This window comes from Castanea sativa, chromosome 4 (genome assembly GCF_040712315.1).
Source record: "Castanea sativa cultivar Marrone di Chiusa Pesio chromosome 4, ASM4071231v1".
NCBI lineage: Eukaryota > Viridiplantae > Streptophyta > Magnoliopsida > Fagales > Fagaceae > Castanea > Castanea sativa.
Genome location: NC_134016.1, coordinates 44,942,765 through 44,966,170, shown reverse-complemented (window position 1 = coordinate 44,966,170; position 23,406 = coordinate 44,942,765). Strand labels below are relative to the sequence as shown.

Here is a 23,406-nt window from a genome sequence, read left to right as displayed (position 1 = left end):
GATATCAATCTCTCTCACTCTCGCTGGCCTTCATGCACATTACTAGCTAGGGCGCCCTTCCATTAAAGGGAATTTTTTTTTTGGTTGAGGATCATCATTAAAGGGAATATCTAAATGCATAAAATTCTACATGAGATTCATTAACATGGATTAGTTGATAAAGGTATCAAAGAAAATAAATCATCAGGTCTCCGATTTCTTTCGCCACGCCAAACAAAGAAAATACAAAAAAATTCAGAGTAAGGGTTTGTTTGGTAGTGGTGCTCAAAGTTTTGTTGTTCAAAATTATGTAAAAATTGTAGTTTAAAAAGTATTGTGAAAATACGTGTTTAAAGTACTTATAATGCAAATTTGCTTGGTATTATATTTCAAATAACATATTTTAAAATATAAGAAAACATAGTTGTGTATTTGGCATATGTATGTTTTTTTGTTTAAAGTAATTAAAAGAATACTATTTTATTTAAGGAGAGAGAAAAAGAAAAAAAAAGGAAGAAAGAAAGACAAAGTGGTGGGCCCATGGGAGAAAAAAAAAGGAGTTAAGTCTTGCAATGGGCTCTATGATTTTCAACTAATTTACGAAAAGACCGTTCAACAATGTTACTTGAAAACTAAAACTGGTATGGATAAGTTTTCAAAATACATGTTTTAAAGACTCTAAATTAAGAATTTTGACTCAAACACTCTTGATAAAAAACTTTTGTCAAACACAGTTTTCTTTTTGGGGGGCTTACAATTTTTAGTATTCAAACACTAAAAACTATTGTTTGGACAAGATTTTTGTACCTCTCAGACAATATGTAATTTTTTTTTAAAGGATTTTGTTATTTAACTAACAACACTTATTGTTTTCAGCAGAGATATTCAAGGTCCAAAATATATATATATATATATATATATATTTTGAAAGACTAACTTTAAAAAAAATTGAAATTATCAAAAAGAAAAGAAAATTAAAACCGATCAATATAACTTTAATGGAAACTAGCTTTAAGGGAAAAATAATGCTTTGTATTGTCACCAACAGTACAATGTGAGCATCCACAACTGTAGAGCTAAAAATTTAGTTATTTGGCATAACAAAAAGTTACTTTATCTATTTTACTTACACACATGCTGTAGCAGTGGATCTGTAAGTGCACAATTGCACCTAGCCCCAAGGACAGTTATGGGCTCAGGCCCAATGAGCCTTGAACAATATGAATTTGTAGAGTGTGGGCTTGAAACCCAGGTTAGGAGTGTGTGAGGATTCAATGACAAACTAAAGATTGCAAATACTTAGAATCAACAAAGAATATTGTAAGTCTGCTTCCTCGGATGTAAGCCGAGAGTTGTTCTTATATTATATCTTTCTCTTTCTTTCTTTTTCCTTTTCTTCTTCTTTTTTTTTTTTTTTTTTACAAAAAGTCCGTCCCCCCTTTTAAATACTACTCCTTTGAATACTTTATACACGTGTTGCCCCACTTCCCCCTTGGCCTAAATATTTCTTTTCTCAGTGCCTTTGAATAGTAACCAGAAGTTTCTCTCTCACTGTTCAGGTGTCACTTCCCCATCAATGCGGCCAGGGTGGTAGGTGCAGGGTCTTTAATGTTAAGGTAGCAGCCTTTATCTTTGACATTTCTCCAACATCGGTGCTTCTGGGGCATTCTAGGGTTCATCCCTTTTAACCATTGGCCTTAACCGTGTCATCCCCTAATCTCTGCTATGAAATCCCGAGTTCTTCGGTGTCTATCCGAGGGTAAGTTCACCCTCGGCTGGAGCCTCGGACCCTCGGCGTATGGACCGAACCATAGTACTAACAAATTCTAAACCCAGGAGCAGGTCGGCCTTCCTTAACACGGCCCAAAAGGCCCACATTCCCATCGGGATCTTTTTACCCCCCACAGGATCTATTTTAGCCTTCAACACAATAAAATAATATAAATATTACAATAAAATAAGATATCTACTACAATAAAATAATATATCCATTATACACAATCATCACAGCCACACACATAACCGGGTAGGGAATAATTTTTTTTTTAGCTCTAAGCTACAGTGCACATCCATAGATAAATGTGCACGGTTGCAATGAAGCTAAAAAAAATAGTTTTACCTCCACTGTTGTATGGTTATTTTTGTGTTTTGGTGGAGCTAAATTAGCTATATAGCTTTTTAGCTCCACAGCTACAAGTGCTTTCCATCCACATATTATAAAATTATGAAAGACACGTCATTCAACTACTGGTAATGCGGTGGATCGCAATTATATTTGAAAAAGATAAAACTATCTTTACTCTATTAATCAAACATGTACATAGTTGAATTCAATTGAAGAATTTAAAGCACAACACCTCAGAAATTCGTATAACTAAACTTTTGGAAATCTATTATATATACTTGAAGAGGTGATGCTAAACACTAAAAGGAAATGGCTTTACTATCATTGCTGCTAGAGCTACACAAAATAGTATTCCAACTAAATCCCTTCCTCTCCCTTCTTATCCTCTTCACCTCTCTTTATGTTTTCAAGTACGTTACAAGTGCCAAACCCAATTTACCTCCATCCCCATCGAAGCTACCATTAATTGGAAACCTTCACCAGTTAGGCACATTCCCATATCTTTCTCTTCAAGCTTTCTCAAAGAAGTATGGCCCTATAATGCACTTATGGCTTGTTTGAATGGAGGAAGGAAGGAGGGAAAGTGAAGGAGAATAGAGTAATGTTGGCTAAAAATAAGTTAATTTTGTGTTAAATTTACTCTACTCTAATCTTCCTTTCTCCCCTTTAATTCAAACGGACCATTAGATTTGGGGCATATTCCTAGTGGTGTCATCTGTAGCTATGGCCAGAGAAATAATGAAGACACAAGATATCATTTTCTCAAATCGTGCAAAAACCACAGCTCCCAATATCTTCCTCTATGGATGCACAGTCGTAGCATTCTCATCCTATGGTGAGTATTGGAGACAAGCTAAGAAAATTTGTGTCCTTGAACTTTTGAGTCTCAAAAGAGTGCTATCTTTCCAATTTGTAAGAGATGAAGAAGTTGCATTATTAATCAATAACATACGGGAGTTGTGCATCCAAAAGGCTTCTCTTAATCTAAGTGACATGTTGATTGCGACTTCAAATAACATAGTGTCTAGATGTGTACTTGGACGGAAGTTTGAAGATGGTAAGAGCAGGTTGGGGCACCTATCAAGAAGGATAACAGAGCAATTAACAGCATTCTGTTTGGGAGATTTTTTCCCTTCTATGAAATGGATTGATGTTCTTACAGGGTTAACACCAAGTATGAAAACCACTTTTCGAGAACTTGATGCCTTTTTTGATGAGGTTATTGAAGAACACAAGACAATGAAAAGTAGTTATGAAAATCCTAATTATAAGAAGGATTTCATGGATATTCTCCTCGAGTTTGAGCAAACTGATGACAACATCAAAGCGATCCTATTGGTATCTCTCTCTCTCTCTCTAAAAATTTCCTTTTTTTTTTTTTAATTTTTTAATTTTTTTTTATAGTGTGATGATATGGGGTTATGATAAATTTTACTCCATAAACCTTATAAATTGATCTATCAGTAATTACTAAAATGTAATTAGTAATGTGTGGGGTACTATAAATTTTACTACATAAACCTTATAAACGGATATATCAATTTTTAACATGAGAAAAAAGTAATTACAAATTATATATTACATTGTGTTAGGTTCTAAGACCTTTAGGTTTAAATCTATTACAACTCTAATTTGTAATGTTGGCAAACCATGATCAAAATATTTTTAGTCTTATTTAGACTGCTCAAAGTATGTGTCTTTTATGTAAAATTAGAATCGAGTTGCTGTAGAATTTATGGTGCAATTCTGCTTGGCTCGATCGATCGAGAATTATACTCGACTGATCGAAAGTCGTGCAGATTCTTTTTCTGCAGAATTTTCCAACTCAGCCCAAGCCCATTAAGGATTAGAGTTTCAGACCTACTTCTCCCACTATATAAAAGAAACCCTAAGCACGTTTTTAAAGGTTTCTAAGAGAGAGAAGAGAGTGCATCTTTTTGTATCTAGGGTTTGTACCCAAAAGCTCTCTAGAGTCTTTGTTGTTGTTGTTATTGTTGTTATTGTTGTTGCTGTATATGTGAGCCTCTTGTGAGATCTAGAGATGTTTGCCTTCATATATACTTAGAGTTATCAAGAATTAAGATTATGTCAAGAACTTGATGATCATTTAGTTGCTGCATTAAGAGCTTAAAGATACACAAGTGGGAATGCTTGTACTTACTGGAGAATTCAAGAAAGAAGGAGTCTGTAGTCTCGGAGCTTGCACGTGGTCGTGTCAGTAAGTTTTCTATTGGTGGGTAGCAATAGGATGTTAGTGGTCTAAGTCATTATTGTTCAAACTTCGATTCTTTTATAGTAGATTCAGTTTTACCTTGAGGATAGCTAGGTTAAATCCTCCCCAGGTTTTTTACCGGTTTGGTTTTCCTGGGTTATCATATCATTGTGTTCGTTATATTTCCGCTGCTTTGCATGATATGATTGTTTTGTTTAAACCTAGATCTGAATAATAAACCTAAGTATTCACTTGGTTAATTAATTAAGTTAAACAATCTAGTTTTACAGGGGTCTAAAAATGTACACATTGGATGTGGCATTGATCACATTCATTATTAAGTTAGTTTATAAGATTTTTGCAATAAATTTAGTGGCAACTATTGTAGGTTTATTATTTATAATGTTTCCAAAAGTAATTCATGCATTCATTGTGTAAACCTTTTATAGTAGAATTAGTAGCGCCTTTAACATTTTCCTTTTTATAATTTAAGGACATGTTTGCGGGAGGAACTGATACTACGTACTTCAACAACTTTGGAATGGTTAATGGCGGAGCTTTTAAAAGCTCCAAGTACTATGAAGAGAGCTCGAGAAGAGTGGTGGGAAAGAAGACAAGGATAGATCTGAATGATATCAATCAAATGAATTACTTGAAACGTGTCATCAAAGAAACGTTGAGACTACACCCGCCAATTCCTCTGATGGTGCCTCGAGAAATAACAAAAAGTGTGAAATTTGGAGGTTATGATATTCCACCAAAAACAAGAGTATATGTCAATGCATGGGCAGTCCATAGGAATCCTGAGGTATGGGATAGGCCAGAAGAATTTCTCCCAGAGAGATTCATCGACAATCCAATTGATCTCATAGGCTAAGACTTGGAATTGTTCCCATTTGGAGGTGGGAGAAGGGCATGTCCAGGTTCGACATTCAGTGTTTCTTCTATTGAATATGTGATTGCCAATCTCTTATATTGGTTTTACTGGAGGTTGTCCAATGCAAATGTTAAGGGAGAAGACTTGGACATGAGCGAAGCTAAGTCCTTCGTTGTGTCTAAGAAAATTCCTCTTCATCTTGTACCATCATTGGACTCTCCTTGATCTATGATTAATAGATTTATGGTTATTCTCATAATAATGTAATTTTTCTGTGTTCTCTTATAGAAATTTAGCGTATTGGGAACTTCAACCTTAAAGGGTGCACTGCATTCTCTTTCCCTACTTGCTACCAAACTTAACTCTTGAAATTGTAGACAGCATTAGTTAGAATAATGTGATAAATAATTAAATTCATAAATTTATTTCTTTGGAAAAAATTGGTTGTTTATGTCATGAGTTCCACACTTCCACTGTCTTCAACCTATGTTCTATTTAAAAAGTTAGAAAAACATATGTATTGAAATACATTTATTAAAGGGGAATATGATCAACAGGTTAAGGGAGTCTTAGAATTAGAATAAAAAAAAAATAATACTCCTAAATTGTTGTAACTAACTTTTGAATAAGTTATGATTGAGTTAAAAATTGAATTCATTGTGAAAAATGGCACACAACATCTCTAGATCTATCCAGGTTTGAAAGAGTACAAAGAGACGTTTAAATAACCAATTTATTAAGCAATTTGGGTAGAAACTTTGGAATCTAAGTTTGCCATGGAAAAATTAAAAATGTCATGCAGAGAATGTAGAAGCTTTCGTAAAAGAAATAGAAAAATTCACTATCGGTTAATGGGTACCCTTAGCTATTTTAAAAAAGTTTTGACATAATTTTCATAGAAAATATAAAAAATCATAAAAAATTAATTATTATTATTTTTTTCATAAAAGCATATACTAATCATTCATTTTAGAAATCTTTTTATGATAAAAAAGTGATTTTTTTCATTAATATTTTTTAAAAATAGTTTATTAATACATGTCTTTAGCGCATATGTCGATAAAACTCATATTATATTACCATTATTGTCAATATTGATAAAAGACCACTAAGCTCGAAACCTCTTTTTGAAGTGGTCCTTGAGCAATTATAATTTATTGGTACTATATATATATTAGAATTACAACAATTGATTAAATAAGTAAATAAACTAATGCCAGATTTTTTTTTTCAAGAGTAAGGACAAGAAACATGTTTTAAAGCAACAACAGGAAAGATATGTAGGAGCTTTCGGCTCCAAACTTTTTTGGAAATGGTCCATGAGCAATTATTGGTACCATCTGCATTATAAATATATATATAAACTGATACCGGATATATTGGTAAATACAAATTTTGCATCGTTCTGGTTCAACAATTATTAAATGAATAAACTGATACCGGATATTTTTTACTTTAGTAGGAAGAGGGCATACACATTCATATAGATAAATAAACTCACTACCTAAACAAATTAACCCAAGAAATAGAGAGTAAAAGATAGGAACACAGACTAATAGATAAAAATAATAAAGTAAGAAACTTATCTTTTTCTAAAAAAAAAACTATACAAAGTAAGAAACTTGCAACCTATTATAATCTACCGAATGATAAGAGTTTATAAGGAAGAAATCATTCTTTTGATTTATAAGCAATAGCACTCAATATTCCATTTGATTTTCATCCATAGCATTGTTTATAACATTGTTTATAACCATCATATTCTAACACTCTTCAAATATGGGTCATTTTCTTCTTTAATTAATAAGCACATATTAAGTCAATACATAAGATTTTTAACTTTTTAAATGGAATGAGACGCAGTAGAGTCAAGTCATAATTCAATTTCACGAGATAAACTACTAGTTTTTCTTTCAAAAAACTATTAAGAAATTAGGGCAAATTACATATTTGGTCTCTAACATTTATGTCATATTTCAATTTGGTCCTTAACATTTCAAATGTATCAATTTGATCTCTGACTTTTTGATGTTGAGTCAAAATAGTCCTTGCTGTTAAATGATGGATAAAAAATACTAACGTGACTAACGATTAAAATAAAGTATAAATTTTTTTGCTGCATAACTACTACATGGATTACCACATCAGCACAACCTTTTAAAAAAAAAACCACGTCATTGTATTGACACTTGGATCCCCACATCATTAAAGATTAAACTAATACAAAATAAAAATCTCTCTCTATTCCCATCCTTAATCAATCCCCATCTCCCCGCCTTGCCAAAGAATGGAACCTCTCAATCTACCGTCACCATTAGCAAAATACTTCAAACAAAAATAAAGATATCTAAAAATCTATCAAACAACAACCCAGGAATTACTCTGACTTTCTCTCTATCAGCCTATTTTTGCAATGGCATCCTAAAACCCACAATCACTGTGCCAAAATTTATTGTCCATCATTTGGTGGGGACTACCTAATATAAGAGGCGTGCAATGAAGTCATTTCGTTTATGGTTGTGAGTACATAGAGGTGAGACTACTTGTTGGGTCTGTCACAGTGAGGACTGAACTTGAGGCTTAGGCTATTTGATGGTCTCCCCTTTCTCCATTCTTAGTGAATATTCTTTCTACGTTTGTCACCACTGCGTTTTCACCTTCCATATATGCCTTTCCAAGTTAGGTACCGATTCTGTTGTGTTTGGTTCCAACAAAAATGCTGGAAAAGAAACCCCCTTTTTTTGTTAAGGAAAAAAACTCCAATGTTGTTCTTCATCTATGTCTCCATTGATTTGATTCTCAAAAAAAAATTCTTCTTCTTCTTCTTTTTCTCCAAACTCTGATGGAAAGATTGGATTTTTTTAATTACCCATTTGATTTAAAAACATTTATGGACGATTGTTATTACGCATTTATGCTCAAGTTGGAATTTTTGTGTTAGATTTTGTTTTTCTACTAATGTTCTTTGAATTTGTCGTCAAGTTTTAGTGAGGTGGAATCAAAGATATTTGTTTGAGATTTAGGGATTTTGTTTGATCTATATATATATATAAAATTTATGCTGACATGGCAGTACACATGGTAGGCTATGTGACATAAAAAATTATACTTTAAAACCCATTATCGTAACTAACAACTAAAGATGTCTATGAGTATGAGTTCAAGAGTTGATCGACTTTGTATTTGTAGCAAGTGAGGAAAGTGAGTGCAGACTGCAGTGCGCCGTTATTCTAAAACAAAATAAGAGATCACAGAAAAATTACATTATTAGAACTTATCCATGAATCTCTTAAAAGACAGATCAAGGAGAGTTCAGTGATGGTACAAGATGAAGAGGAATTTTTTTAGACACAACAAGGGCGCTAACTTCACTCATGTCCAAGTCTTCCCCCATAACACTAGGATTGGGCAACTTCCAGTCAAACCAATATAAGAGATTGGCAACCACATATTCAATTGAAGCAACACCGAATGTGTAACCTGGACATGCTCTTCTCCCACATCCAAATGGGAACAATTCGAAGTCTTGGCCTTTGAAGTCAATTGGATTGTCTATGAATCTCTCTGGGAGAAATTCTTCTGGCCTATCCCATACCTCAGGATCCCTATGGACTGCCCATGAATTGACAAACACTCTTGTTTTTGGTGGAATGTCATAACCTCCAAATTTCACACTTGTTGATGTTTCTCGAGGTACCATAAGAGGAATTGGTGGGTGAAGTCTTAGTGTTTCTTTGATGACACATTTCAAGTAATCCATTTGAGTAATATCATTCACATCTATCTTTGACTTCTTTCCCATAATTCTTCTCACCTCTTCTTGAGCTCTCTTCATAGTACTCGGAGCTTTGATAAGCTCTGCCATTAACCATTCCAAAATTGTTGAAGTAGTATCTGTCCCTCCCACGAACATGTCCTGAAATTATAGAAAGGAAAATGTTAAAAGGTGCTACTAATTCTGTTATAAAAGGTTTACAAAGTGAAGTGATCATGAATGTTATTAGTATTACTTTAATAATCTAATAAATGAAAATCTAAATTACTTTTAAAAATACTAGTTAAAGTTATTACAAAATTTACTACAAAAATTTTATAAATTGACGTGACAATGAATGTAATCATATATATGCTTAAAAAATTGACATATCAGTTTATAAAATCTATGAAAGAAAATTTGTAGTAATTAGTAACACGTAATTCAGAGAGAGAGAGAGAGAGAGAGAGAGAGAGAGAGAGAGAGAGAGAGAGAGAGAGAGAGAGAGAGAGAGAGAGAGAGAGAGAGAGAGAGAGAGAGAGAGAGAGACCACTAGGATTGCTTTGATGTTGTCATTAGTGAGCTCAAAGTCGAGCATGGGATTCTTTTGAAGTTGGAGGAGAATGTCCACAAAATCTTTATTGCTAGGATTTTCTTCATTACTTTTTATTGTCTTGTGTTCTTCCATAACTTCATCAAAGAAAGCATCAAGTTCTCGAAAAGTGGCTTTCATACTTGGTACTGTCCCCGTAAGGACATCAATCCATTTCAAAGAAGGGAAAAAATCTCCCAAACAGAATGCTGTAAATAGCTCCATTATCCTTCTTGATAGGTGCCCAAACCCGCTCTTACCATCGCCTTCAAACTTCTGTCCAAGTACACATCTAGAGACTATGTTGTTTGTGGTTGCAATCAATATGTCACTTAGATTAAGAGAAGCCTCTTGGAGGCATGACTCACGTATGTTATTGATTAATATTGCAACTTCTTCATCTCTCACATACTGGAAAGATTGCACCCTTTTGAGACTCAAAAGTTCAAGAACACAAATTTTCTTAGCTTGTCTCCAGTACTCACCATAGGATGAGAATGCTACGTCTGTGCATCCATAGAGGAAGATATTGGCACATGTAGGTTTTGGCCGGTTTGAGAAAATGATATCTTGTGTCTTCATTACTTCTCTGGCCATAGCTACAGATGACACCACTAGGGTTGGAGTATGCCCCAAATCTAAGTGCATTACAGGGCCATACTTCTTTGAGAGAGCTTGAAGAGAACGATGTGGGAATGTTCCTAACTGGTGAAGGTTTCCAATGAATGGCAGCTTTGGTGGGGATGGTGGTAAATTTGGTTTGTCACTTCTAATGTGCTTGAACACATAAAGAAAAGTGAAGAGGATAAGGAGGGAGAGGAGGGGATTCAATTGGAAGGATAGTTTATGTAGCTCTTGCCATGATTCCTGCAGCAACAAAAGTAGAGCCATTTCTTGTGACTGTTTTGCACGAGCTCTTCCAGTATATATAATCAATTCTTTCATGATCATACATATTATTACAATTTGATAATACGATGGATTGTGATCGGTGGACCATTACTTTTACTTCTACATATATCATCTACTCACAGTAGCACTTATAAAAAAAGTATTGATTCAAGAGTTGTATTCACATTTTTCAATAGTTAAGTATAGCTTTTTTGGTGTCGTGATTCATGTTCTTCAATTGAACTCAATCACATAAATTGATTCATTAATATATTGAAAATAATATTATCTTCTTCAGCCATTAGGCCCATTACAGTCAGGTATCATTTTATAAATTATCTTTTTTTTTTTAAAGAATCTATAAATTATCTATCCAATACCACAAAGTGTCAAACTGTTAGTTGAATGATGCGTCTTTTATAATTTTATAAATTTACGTGGGAATCCTAGCATGTTTTGTTTGTGCAAGTTTTTTATTTAATTTTTTTGGGATTGATTGAAGTGTAGAAAATTGTCGGTGGCTGACTAATGGATTGGTTAGGATTGAGATCCAATTGCACCATAGAATTAATACGTATTAGAACACTAATTTTTAGTGTTGGCAAATTATGATAAAAAAGGTTTTAGTCTTATTTAGACTGCTCAAAGTATGTGCCTTATATGTAAAGTTGGAATTGAGTTGCTGCAGAATTTACTGTGCAATTCTGCCTGGCTCGATCGATCAAGAATTAGACTTGACTGATTGAAAGTTGTGCAGATTGTTTTTCCACAAAATTTTCCAACTCAGCCCAAGCCTGTTTTAAGTGTAGGGTTTTATGTTTTGCCCTAGGTATAAAAGGAAAAACCCTACCTACATTTTTAGAGTTGCTGCTGAGACTCTTTGTGCTATGTGTGTGAATCTCTTGTAAGATCTAGAGGTGTTTACTTTCACATACACTTAGGGTTATTAAGATCTAGAGTATGTCAAGAGCTTGGTGATCGATTCAGTTGTAGATTCAAGAGCTTAAAGATATACAAGTGGAAGTGCTTGTGCTTACTGGGAATCCAAAAAAGAAGTAGTTTGTGGAGTCGGAGCTGTCACGTGGTCGTGGTAGTAAGTTTCCTACTCGAGGTAGCAATAGGATGTTAGTGGTCTAAGTCGCTATTGTGTAAATTTCAATTCTTTGATAGTGGATTTAGTTTTACCTTGAGGATAGCTAGGTTAAATCTTCCCTAGGTTTTTTACCCATTTGGTTTTCCTAGGTCATCATATCATTTCCGCTACTTTACATGATATGATTTATATGTGTTAACCTAGATCTGCATAATTTACCTAAATTAATCACTTGGTTAAGTAACTAGGTTAATTTGGTTGCGTTTAAGGGGTCTAAAAACGTACAAGTGGTATTAGAGAAGGTAGCTCTTTTGGTGTAGATATTTTGATCTCTAAGTTGATACTTGACCCTAGTTGTCATGGAACACGGATACTCTCTTGTTATTCCTCCTCTCTTTGATAGGAATAATTATGCTTACTGAAAAGTCAAGATGAAAGCATCCTGAAATTCATTGATGAGAGAGTCTGGAACTCCGTTGAATATGGATGGGAGAAGCCCACTACTCCTATGAATAAGTGGCAAACTTCTCAGAAAGAAGCTGCCACTTTCAATAACAAAGCCATGAATGCTATCTTTAATGTTGTTTCTATGGAGGAATTTAAAAAAATTTCTAATGTTGAGGTTGCTCATACTGTTTGGAATATCTTCTAGACTGTGCATGAAGGCATAAGGGCAGTTAAAATTAATAAGTTGCAGCAATTAAGTACTAGATTTGAAAGCATTAGGATGTTTGATGATGAATCTTTTGATGAATTCTATGCTAAACTTAATAGTATTGTTAATTCTGCATATAATCTGGGTGAAATCTATGATCAACCTAAAATTGTTAGGAAGATTTTTAGATCTTTGACTGAGGACTTTAGACCCAAAGTGATTGCCATCACTGAAAGCAAGGATGTGGACTCCATCCTTGTTGATGAACTTGTAGGATCCCTTTATTCCTATGAGTTGGACCTACCTAAAACTAGCAAATCCAAATCAATGGTTCTTAAATCTGTTGATGATGTTAATGTGAGTGAATTTGATGATGAGCTCTTTGTTACAGAGATTGCATATCTTGCCAAGAACTTTAGAAACTTTCTTAGGAACAACAATAGAAAGGCAAGAGGTAAGAACACTGCTGAACCTAGAAATTTTAGGATAAATGATCCCACTAAGGCTAATAACACTAAAAAACCTAAAGAAAAAGTTGGTCAACCTTCTAATAATTCTCTGGGACAACAATGTTTTGGGTGTCAAGGGTATGATCATATGAAATCTGAATGTCCTACTTACTTGAGGCCTAAAGGTAAGGCTATAGATGTAACCCTTAATGATGATGAAGTTTCTGACAATGAGTTTAGTAGTGATGAGGATAGAAACTTCATTACTTTCACTGCTACTGCTGTAGTTGATGAAAGTGTTGCTCTTGAGGAGAACCCTTTTGATGAGGAACTCTCTGAGGATGCAGATCTTCATGAAGCCTACAATAAACTTTGCAAAGTTGCTGCAAAGGATACTATGAATGTTGATCTAGACTTAAAGAAAATTGCATTGCTTGAGCTTGATAAAAAGAATTTGCTTGTGAAATTGTTTGATGCTAATGAATTATTGAATAATGTGAAGACTAAGAACATGCTTTTACTTGATAAAGTTAAGAATTTGGAACATGATTTATCTGTTGCTAAAGAACAAACTGATAGGTCTACTAGTTCCAAACTTGATCATATGATGAATGCTCAAAAGTCTCAGTCAGACAAAACTGGCTTAGGTTTTGTAGAAAACATCTCTGTTTTTGAAGAAAACATCTCTGTTTTTGAAACACATTCTATAAACTTTGTTCCTTTTTTTGAGCCCCTTGTGTGCGAGGTTGTCAAACTTGTAGAAGTTACACCCCTTAGGAAGATTAGGGTGGATCTTTAAGAGTTTAAACCTAAGACTTCTAATCCTTCTAAGGGCAAGTTGCATGATAGACCTGCATGGGTTTGTCATTTTTGTGGAAAGTTTGGGCACATTCGTCCAAACTGTTTCAAGTTACAAGCTGCTAAGCGAGCAAATAAATCAAAAGTACCTGTGCCTCAAGCACAAGATCTTATGGTACTTATTGGTGAGTTGGTGAAGGTTTTAAACCTTTATTCCAATTCTGGAGTTAGAAATCATTCTAATGTGAATAAAAACTCCAATGCTCAAGGTGCATCTAAAAAGCTTTGGATGCAAAAGGCTCAACCTAAGTGACATGGTCCTTGTGCTTCATTACTCTACTCTTTGTGACCTTTTCGTTTGGATGTTTTTGTTGTTGTTTTCTTTGATTTTTCTAGGATTTGCATTGCATAACATTCATGCATTTCATTCTAGGTTGTTTTTGTTATTTTCATCCAAAAAAAAAAAAAAAAAAAGGAAGGAAGCAAAATGTGTTTTGCATTTTTGTCTTGGATTTGAAATCAAGGTTAGCCATATTATCTCTACATAACTTGTTTATGTACTTTGTTTAGCTAGGATGAGTTTATTTTATTGCACTTTACTAGTTTGAGCTTTGTAGTGCATGTTGTGTGGGAAGATGTTTATAGTTTTTGATTACATGATCTTGATCTTGAAATCACATGCCTTTGATTGTCAGACTTGATCTCAATGAGAAAGGCATAAATAACTATCTCACCACTGTTTACTAGCCAATCATGAACACCTTAGTGCATATCGTAAGATTTTGTGCTCGAGAAAGTGTAAAACATGCACAAAAAAAACATAAGGTATAACCTCGGTTTAAATGCTAAAATTGATGTCTACATTATTGGACTATAATAATTTCTATCAATTAAAATTGGTGTGTACATTATCCCGGCTAATTCTTAATAAGTTTCTGATCAATTAAAATTGGTGCGTATATTATGAGGCAAATCAAGAAACTTACATGATTGCAAGCTTATTTTCTAGGAGATGTGAGAGTTATATGATGTAACTCTTTAAGGGATAGTCTCTTTTAAATGTATGTGATGAATTGTGTAGAAATTGTGCTTAATTACTATTCACATATCACCTCACATGTTTCTCAAACTTTTGCTAGTTGCACACACTGCACAGGTTACTCTTTGCTAAACTTTATACATATTATTGTGTGTGATTTGGTTTGGCCATCCAAGATTAAAACTTCCTTGAGTTTAAATGCAAAATGTGTATTGAAGTTTGAGAATTTAAGGTGAATTGATTGAAATTCTTACTTTTTGGGAAAACTGGGTTCAAAACATGTATTTTTGAAAAACATTTCATCTCATACTCATACATTTTATTCATAAAATTCTTTTCTTTGAGGAGTTTCTACATAAAAATGCTTTGTTTTTCGAAAAATTGTTTTGTTCCAAAATTTCGATCTATCGAAACTATTCTCGACCTATCGAAATTGCGATTAAAATTTTGGTTAACTTTTGTCTGTTTCGATCGATACTTGATCGCTGTTGGATCAATCAAAGACATTTTCGATCGATCGAATCTAACTTTCGATCAGTCGAAAATCGCACCGAGAGTTTTTAAAAATATTTGAGTTTTACGTGTTCATCACTATTTCAAATCTTTTCAAACACTTTCTCTCTTCGATCGGTCTAAGGGTCAAAGCAATTTTTTTTCGTTTTCCTTCGATTCTTTTGCAAGATTTTTGTCCTCTAAGGCTGGTAAGACCATTTTACCCTTCCTTTTTCTTTTATTTTCATTTTTCATGCATTGAATCATGCATTTAGTAGGGATTTTCAAACCTAAGAAAATTTGGGGTTTTTGATGTTTTAAGCTTTTTCTTTCACAATTGATCAATGGGTTTTTGTTGAGGGATGATATACAATTGTTCTATGTGAATTAATTTGATCAATTTGGAGTTTTGGGAAAAAATTGTAATTCAAGGGCTTGAAATTACACGAATTGGGGATATTTTGTTCAATTGAATTCAATTTGATGAAATTGACTTGTTAGATTGATTAATTTGATCATTTTAATGTGTTATCTATCTTGTGTAATGATCAATTGGTCAATTTCTTGAAAATTGTACAAGTAGTTTTTCAAAATTTTGTGTTTTTTTTTACATAAACTCTATACTCAAGCCAATTTTGTGATTTTAAAGTTAAATTAAATTATTCTCATTGCATTAGAGCATGCATCATGTGTTGATTTTGTTCATGCATCATATAGAATTGTTATTTCTATATTTGTTTTGTGCTAACTTGCAGTCCGCTCTTGGTCTTTTTGGTTTTTTTTCTATGTGTCTTGTCCTTTCCTTAGCATCATGCCTAGGAAAACTAAAGCCAACAAGAAATCCTCCTCTACTTCTGCTCCATCCTTTGAGAGTGATAGATTCTTGAGTGAGAAACATCAAACGACTTTTGAGATGCTTAATCTTAAGAGGAATATTTAGGCTGAGAGGAAAGTTTTGTTAGACGAGCTAGATAGTGAGATTAGACATAACTTTGAGCGTCGGGGCTGATTGTCTTTGTTGGATATTTCTCATCCCCTTCCAACTACCTTGATTAGAGAGTTCTACTCGAACCTCTCTATCCACGTCTAGGATTCCAACACTTTGCTTAAGAGTTGGATACGAGGTGAAGAGTACACCATTACTCTTTTGGTAGTGGCTGAAGCTCTTGGTATGCCTCTTGTTCAGCATCCTGTCTACCCTTATGATGAGTCTTCTCCCTTAGACGACATCATGTCTTACATCACTAAGTCTTCTATCCAGTGGTGTTCTGATCCTCGGATCACTACTGCTGAGCTCACTGAGGTTCACTATCTTATCTGCACACCATCCCTATTGAGCGATGTGTGTTTTTGTATGCCCTTGTTACTGATGCTCCTATCAATTTTCCTCATCTGTTTATTCATTCTTTGAAAGAGGTTTATAAGAGTAGTTCTACTGCTCATGCTCTTTTCTTCTGCGTTTTTATTCACTGGATTCTTTTACATCTTGGTTTAGAGGAGTTTCCGGTGTCTGAGCCCATTCATATCATCTCTCCTATAGGTGCCACATTTCTTAGGCAGATGGCTACTCAGTTGAGAGCAAGCTCTAAATGTCCTAGGGTTGAGTCTTCAAGTGTCGTACCTCCTCCTCCTCCCTCCTTTATAAGTGATACTTCTGCTGAGGTGCCTATTGATCCTGCTGCTGCTGTTGTTGTTCCTCCGCCTTCTACTTAGGATGATTCAAACATTCGATGTATGTTGGAGATTGTCATAACCGTTCAAGCAGCTCATGGTTAGCTCTTGGTGGACATGCATGATGAGCTTTGTGCTTTGTGAGCGGATTTGGATAGTATTAGACTACCACCTCCTTTTGATGATGAGTGAGTGCCTTTTGGAAATTCGTCACAAAAAGGGGGAGTGCATATGGTGTAGAGAGGAGATTTTGTTATTAGGGGGAGATTTTGTGTTTTTTTTGGAGTTGTGGAGTTTTTTTAGATTGTATCTAGGTGCTTCACTTTGTATTTTCCTTTTTGACTCATGATGTTTGTGTTTGAGTTATCCATGATAGGGGGAGTTACTTTGTTTTGTTTATCTGTTTCTTGTTTCACATTGTGCTACATTGTGTTTTGATCTATATACTGAGGTTATGCATGTTATATGTCTTGTAGTTTATATTTATGTGAAATCAAGAAGTTATACTGTTTACTTGTATTTTTCAGACATGCGTTTATGTGTTTGTTAAGTGTTATAGGAATATACAAGTTAATTCAGTCGTACTATTGTCTACACTTGCAACTGATGGATAGTAGTTAGGTTGAATTTGTTCTATTGGGCTATGCTTTTTTAATGGGGTGTTTTTATGTAAACTTTGAGCACTTTGTTATGTTTGTGTTTTGTCACGGATTGCCAAAGGGGAAGTTTGTTAGGTTCTAAGACCTTTAGGTTTAAATGTATTAGAACACTAATTTGTAATGTTGGCAAACCATGATAAAAAAAGGTTTTAGTATTGTTTAGACTGCTCAAAGTATGTGTCTTATATGTAAAGTTGGAATCGAGTTGCTGTAAAATTTATTGTGCAATTCTGCTTGGCTCGATTGATCGAGAATTAGACTCGACCGATCAAAAGTTGTGCAGATTGTTTTTCTGCAGAATTTTCCAACTCAGTCTAAGCTCATTTTACGTGTAGGGTTTTATGTTTTGCCCTAGGTATAAAAGGGAAAACCCTAGCCACGTTTTTAGAGTTGCTACTAAGACTCTTTGTGCTGTGTGTGTGAATCTCTTGTGAGATTTAGAGGTGTTTGCCTTCACATACACATAGGGTTATCAAGATCTAAATTATGTCAAGAGCTTGATGATCGATTTAGTTGCAGATTCAAGAGCTTAAAGATATACAAGCGGGAGTGCTTGTGCTTACTAGGAATCTAAGAAAGAAGTAGTCTGTGGACTCGGAGTTGTCATGTGGTCGTGGTAGTAAGTTTCCTACTCGAGGTAGCAATAGGATGTTAGTGGTCTAAGTCGCTATTGTGTAAACTTCAATTCTTTCATAGTGGATTCAGTTTTACCTTAAGGATAACTAGATAAAATCCTCCCTAGGTTTTTTACCAGTTTGGTTTTCCTGGGTCATCATATCATTGTGTTATTTATTTTTCCTCTGCTTTACATGATATGATTTATATGTGTTAACCTAGATCTGCATAATTTACCTAATTTAATCACTTTGCTAAATAATTAGGTTAATCTGGTTATGTTTAAGGGGTCTAAAATCGTACACATATATATAAAATTCAATAAATGTTTACATCTTACATCATGTGGCGACTGCATTGCATTGAATCCGAATCTAATATGGTATATTCCCCATTAAAACTAATTTTCATTTTGTCATTTTATATGGGGGAAATTGCATTTTACCACCCTAAACTATGCGTTAAATTATACTTTGCACCTTAAATTATTCAACTGCACACTTATCACGCTTTGCACCCTGATGTTATTTTTCCTATTATATTTAACAGAATCTTGTTGCATGTGACAAGCACATGCTTCTTGCTTAGGTGGAACAAAATTAAAAAACTAAAATAACCTTCTTCAAAATCAATTAAAACAAAACCTAAATTTTTTCTTATTTGCTTGGTTTCCCGCCGGTTCATCTGCACTCTCCCTCTCTCTAAAAGAACACAAAATCTCAGAGTTTCTCTCTATCTTCCTTTGCCATTGACAAAGTTTAAATCTTCTATTACAAGTTAGCAAAATCAAATTGCATTCAGTTTATGAGATTATTGTTCTAAAATTTCAATTTTGCTTCCAGTCTTCCATGAGATTATTTTTTGTGTCATTATCATCTGTGAACAATGAGTAAAACTATTAATGTCAAAGCACTTTATTTTGTGTCATCATCATGTAGAACTCATAGAATATAGCGTCATGGTGGTTTAGTACTTGTAACCCTGTGAGTTCAAAAATATTTTGCATTACAACAATGATTTGCAAGGTATTTTTACACTCGTTAAGGCCCTAGTATTATATCATACAATTTAGCAATTTGTGGAATTCAAAGCATTTATGTGTTGTGATCTGTATGTGATATGTCTTCTCTGAGCTAGTCAATTAAATGTCTAAAACCATGTTAAAGAATGCCATGGATAGGTAGAACTTTCCTGAGAGAGGACTTATGGGGACATAATGCCATAACAATATCTTAACCTTTTTATTTTAATTTGATTAAAATAGCAGTAGTTGCATTAAGGAACTAGACTACTAGTTCTTGTTTTACAAATGTTTGAAGAAGTCAGAGGCGACTTCCTCTAGCCAGACATGAAACTCATTAACTCTACTAGCCCAGTTTGCCAACTGAGTTGCCACTCCATGTCTCTATTGAATTTGGTTACAAGCATAGTTGACAGACCCTCCCATTATAGCAAATTTTATTTTTTATTATTATGTTTTTTATATTATTTATTTGGTGGTGGTGGCCCTGGTGGGGGAGAATTATGGTAAAGGAATCATGGGTACTAAAATAGTGTTTCTCATTTCATTTCCACCTTAAGAAGAAGAATATGATGAATTCAACAGAAATAATCATCAAAATCGTTCTAAGGAGAGAACGATAAAAAGAAAAAGAAAAAAATAGTCAAGAATTACATCTGGGCATTTTGAACTTTGTGTTTCTCAAAATCACTTGTATTTTGATTTTGCTAACTTGTAATAGAAGATACGAACTTTGTCAATGGCCAAGGAAGATATGAGAAAAACTCTGAGATTTGTGTGTGTGTGTGTGTGTGTGTGTGTTTTTTTTTTAAAGACAATGCAAATGAAGCTGCGTGGAATCTGGGGAAGAGGATGGCCCCACGTGAGACAGAGGGAGATGTTGAAAATTTTGGGTTTTGTTTTAATTATTTTGAGAAAGGATGCTTCAGTTTTTTAACTTTATTCCACCTAAGCAAGAAGCATGTGTTTGTCACATGCAACAAGATTCTGTTAAATATAATAGTAAAAATAACACCGGGTTGCAAAGCGTGATAAGTGTGATAGTTTAGGGTGCAAAAGTGTGCAATCAGATAGTTTAGAGTGCAAAATGTAATCTAGTGCATAATTTAGGGTGGTAAAGTGTAATTTTCCCTTTTATATGATTGGACTTTGAATTATCAGATATAATAATATAAAAGAGAATGTGAGGGAGTCCATTAGCTTTTCTGCTTAGTTATATATACATAATTAAAAGATTCGTTAAGAGTTTTATAGTTCAATTAACATATCTTGCTTCAAATAAAAAACACAAAATATATCCTAATGTTTCAAATCAAAACATACATAATTCAAATCCCTTTTAAATCAACTATCAATGTATCAAAAAGTAATAATTTAAAAAACTAAATTACTAATGACACTCTCGATCGGTTAGTTTAATGTCATATTGTCCTAATTTCTTTCCAACTGAAATTTATATTTATATTGCTAAGGGAGGTTTGAAAATGCTATGATTTTTACGGTTAAAAATTTGGATCATCTTTGACTTTTTCATTCATTGAAAAAATGCTAGTTTTTGTTATATATAATATTTCTTCTTTATGTGGGGTATGTAAGTAACCCAACACAGGAAACTCACCATTGCCTTCTATATCTTGTACTTCATCAAATTCGAACGCCTGCCCCCTCCATGTGCTTAATGAGTCACAGCACCAGTCATTTCATTGATAATAGAGCACTAAGCTCCAAACCTCTTCGGATTTAGTCCGTGAACATATATTGGCTCTCAATCATGAAAAAAAATAATAATAATAATTGGTACGATCAGAATTTTTTCATCCAGAGCAAGAAATAAACACATTTTTTATATATAAAAATATCTTAACTTTATTAAGAAGATAATCAAAACAGACTCAATCATAAATAGATTTTTCTCCATTCAGGTACGTAAGAATCAATGTTTTTGGCATATACTAAGTCAAAACATGAGCAGGGCGAATATCCTACCTTTCTATGTGACATGGTTGAACACTTCTGAAATCTTGCAGCTTTTGTCGAGTCCTCTCAATGATATTGGCAATAACAACTGGTGGTTCACAAGAGCCCATCAAAGCATCAATAACAATCATCGAATCACTCTCCACAACAATGTCTCAGATTCCCACGTCCCAATCGAAGAGCACTCTCTCCTCCATAGCCTTAACTTCGGATTCTAGTAGTCCCAGAGGCGCAGCGAAGTGTTTGCTTAAGGCAGCCTCCACTCTGCCAACATGGTCACGTATGATAGCCCCAAAACCCACTGTCTGAGAGTGAGCAAAAGTTGCCCCATTAACGTCACATATGTTTAAGAAAGCAAAGATAGGAGCATTCTACTCCAATCCTCTTCGGAAATAGTCCATGAGCAGTTATATTTGTGCTAGTCACAAACTCGTGCAATTGCGCAAAAAATTTAATGATTTATTTATTTTTCTTAAGTGAAAAATGAATCAAGTCAATAAGATTTATAAGACATAGTCTCAAACCCTTCTTGTAATGTGATTATTTTCTAATAAAGTATAGTTTATACAATATATTAGATAAATTAAGCTATTTATATTTGTTATTTGAAAGTGTTTTAAATTAGTAAGTTTTATTTTTAAGGAAACATAATGTATTTTGCATTTAATTATTACATAAGGTGAGATATTTTGTAAATAATTTAAGAGACATGTTACGTCCACAACATTTTTACAACATTTTCACAATAAATCACAGGTGATTAGTTGTTATTGGTTCAAATTTGAACCTAACACGAAAATTACTTTTTTGCCTCAACAATAACAATCAATAACAACCTGCCAATTATGATTTGTTGTAAAAATATTATGAAAATATTGTGAACATATCATTTCTCATAATATAATGTGTGGTTGGAATATGTTTATAGTTTTCCTTACAAATGGTTTGTCATCTATACGTCTTCAATAACTTAAAAAGGAAACAAATATAAGTAAATTAATTAATCACTTATATTAGGACAAAAAATTACAAGACTTTAATAATATAAAAAAATTGTAATTTTATCAAGAACTTACCAATTTTACATTAGAATGTGACATAGTAATTGTCAATTAAGCAGTTTATTTTTCTACACAAGACTCGTTTCCCAAAGCATCACCGAAGTGGACCAGATGAACTAAAGTGGACCAAATAGACCGAAGTGGATAGAACTAGACCGGAATAGACCAAACCAACTAATTCAACCAAATAAACCAAAGTATATTGAATGAACTGAAATTGACCAAAATGCTACGCTGATATAGTTTAACAAGAATGTGGCTGCTCTTCAGCTTTTAGATATTAATATATTCGGTACTATCTGAATCTTTTTTTTCTTTTTCCGGTAAACACAATTTATGCTCGTGTTTTTTATTCTTAGCAGTAAGAGCAACCACATCAGTTCTTCTATTTTACACATCTATTTTTACACTAAAAACCTACTTTTTATATTTTACACATTCACTTTTACAAAACACCCACATCAGTTCATCTATACCCCTCTTTTGATTAAATAATCAATTTCCTCACATTTTTTTATTATTTCTCCTAACCACCCGAGATATATACGCGCGCTCTCTTTTTTCTTTCCCATTTTTGATTTGTTTCTCTCTCTCTCTCTCTCTCTCTCTCTCTCTCTACCCATTTCAGATCAACTCTCTCTCTCTCTCTCTCTCGATTAATTCTCCCTAGCTCCGATCCGCTCCGATTTGAGCTCCGATCCATGATTCACCAGCTTCGAGCTTCAATCCGCTCTGATCCACTAGCTCCGATCTACGATCCACGATCCACCAGCTCCGAGCTCCGATCCACAAGGTCCGATCCACGATCCACCAGCCATGAGCTCCGATCCACTATCTGTGTTTATGTATCTCTGTTTTTTTTTTTTGAGCAAGTGTATCTCTGTGATGATATGTCTGTGTGTTTGTGTGTGGGTGTGTTTGTGTGCATCTGAGGAAAAAGAAGAAGATGAGCAGTTAATTGGGTTTGTTGAGCACGAAAAAGAGAGAGAAAAAAGAGGAGCGAACGGAAATTAATTAAAAAAATGATAAACGAGCTACAGTAACTGTGTTAATATACACGGTTACTGAGCTCGGGGATGGATTTACATAATTTTGCATATTTTTACACCCATTGATGTGAGTATTTTTGTACTTAAAATGTGTAAAATTGATTGTTATTTCTATTTTAGAAGATTTTAGAGGGACTGATGTGGATGCTCTAAATACAATTTCTGCATTGTTTGGATAGGCAGCTATTGATTATTTGTTTTCGGTTTTTGAGTAAGACAAAGATAGCAAAGAAGGAGATCAAGGGGTGTTTGGTAAATGTACTTAAACAACAGTTTTCAGTTTTTAAACAACATTACAAATATTTTCACACATTTTTTCACCCACACGTACTTCTGAAAAATACAAACAACATTACTAGAACAATATTATCAAATGGGCCCCAAATCATCGAAGATA

General features: G+C 33.9%; 1 protein-coding gene and 1 pseudogene across 1 annotated transcript; one reads left to right on the top strand and one right to left on the bottom strand.

Moving 5' to 3' along the window:
* The first annotated feature begins 2,413 nt into the window (after positions 1-2,413).
* LOC142630370 (phenylacetaldehyde oxime monooxygenase CYP71AN24-like) lies at positions 2,414-5,418 on the top strand (annotated as a pseudogene).
* A 2,901-nt stretch (positions 5,419-8,319) lies between these two features.
* Positions 8,320-10,447, bottom strand: LOC142632077 (phenylacetaldehyde oxime monooxygenase CYP71AN24-like). Its single transcript, XM_075806500.1, has 2 exons — positions 9,498-10,447; positions 8,320-9,109 (listed from the first exon to the last, which is right to left on the bottom strand). The coding sequence occupies exons 1-2, from the start codon at positions 10,428-10,430 to the stop codon at positions 8,495-8,497; spliced, it is 1,548 nt and encodes a 515-aa protein (XP_075662615.1). The 5' UTR covers positions 10,431-10,447; the 3' UTR covers positions 8,320-8,494.
* Between the last annotated feature and the right edge of the window lie 12,959 nt (positions 10,448-23,406).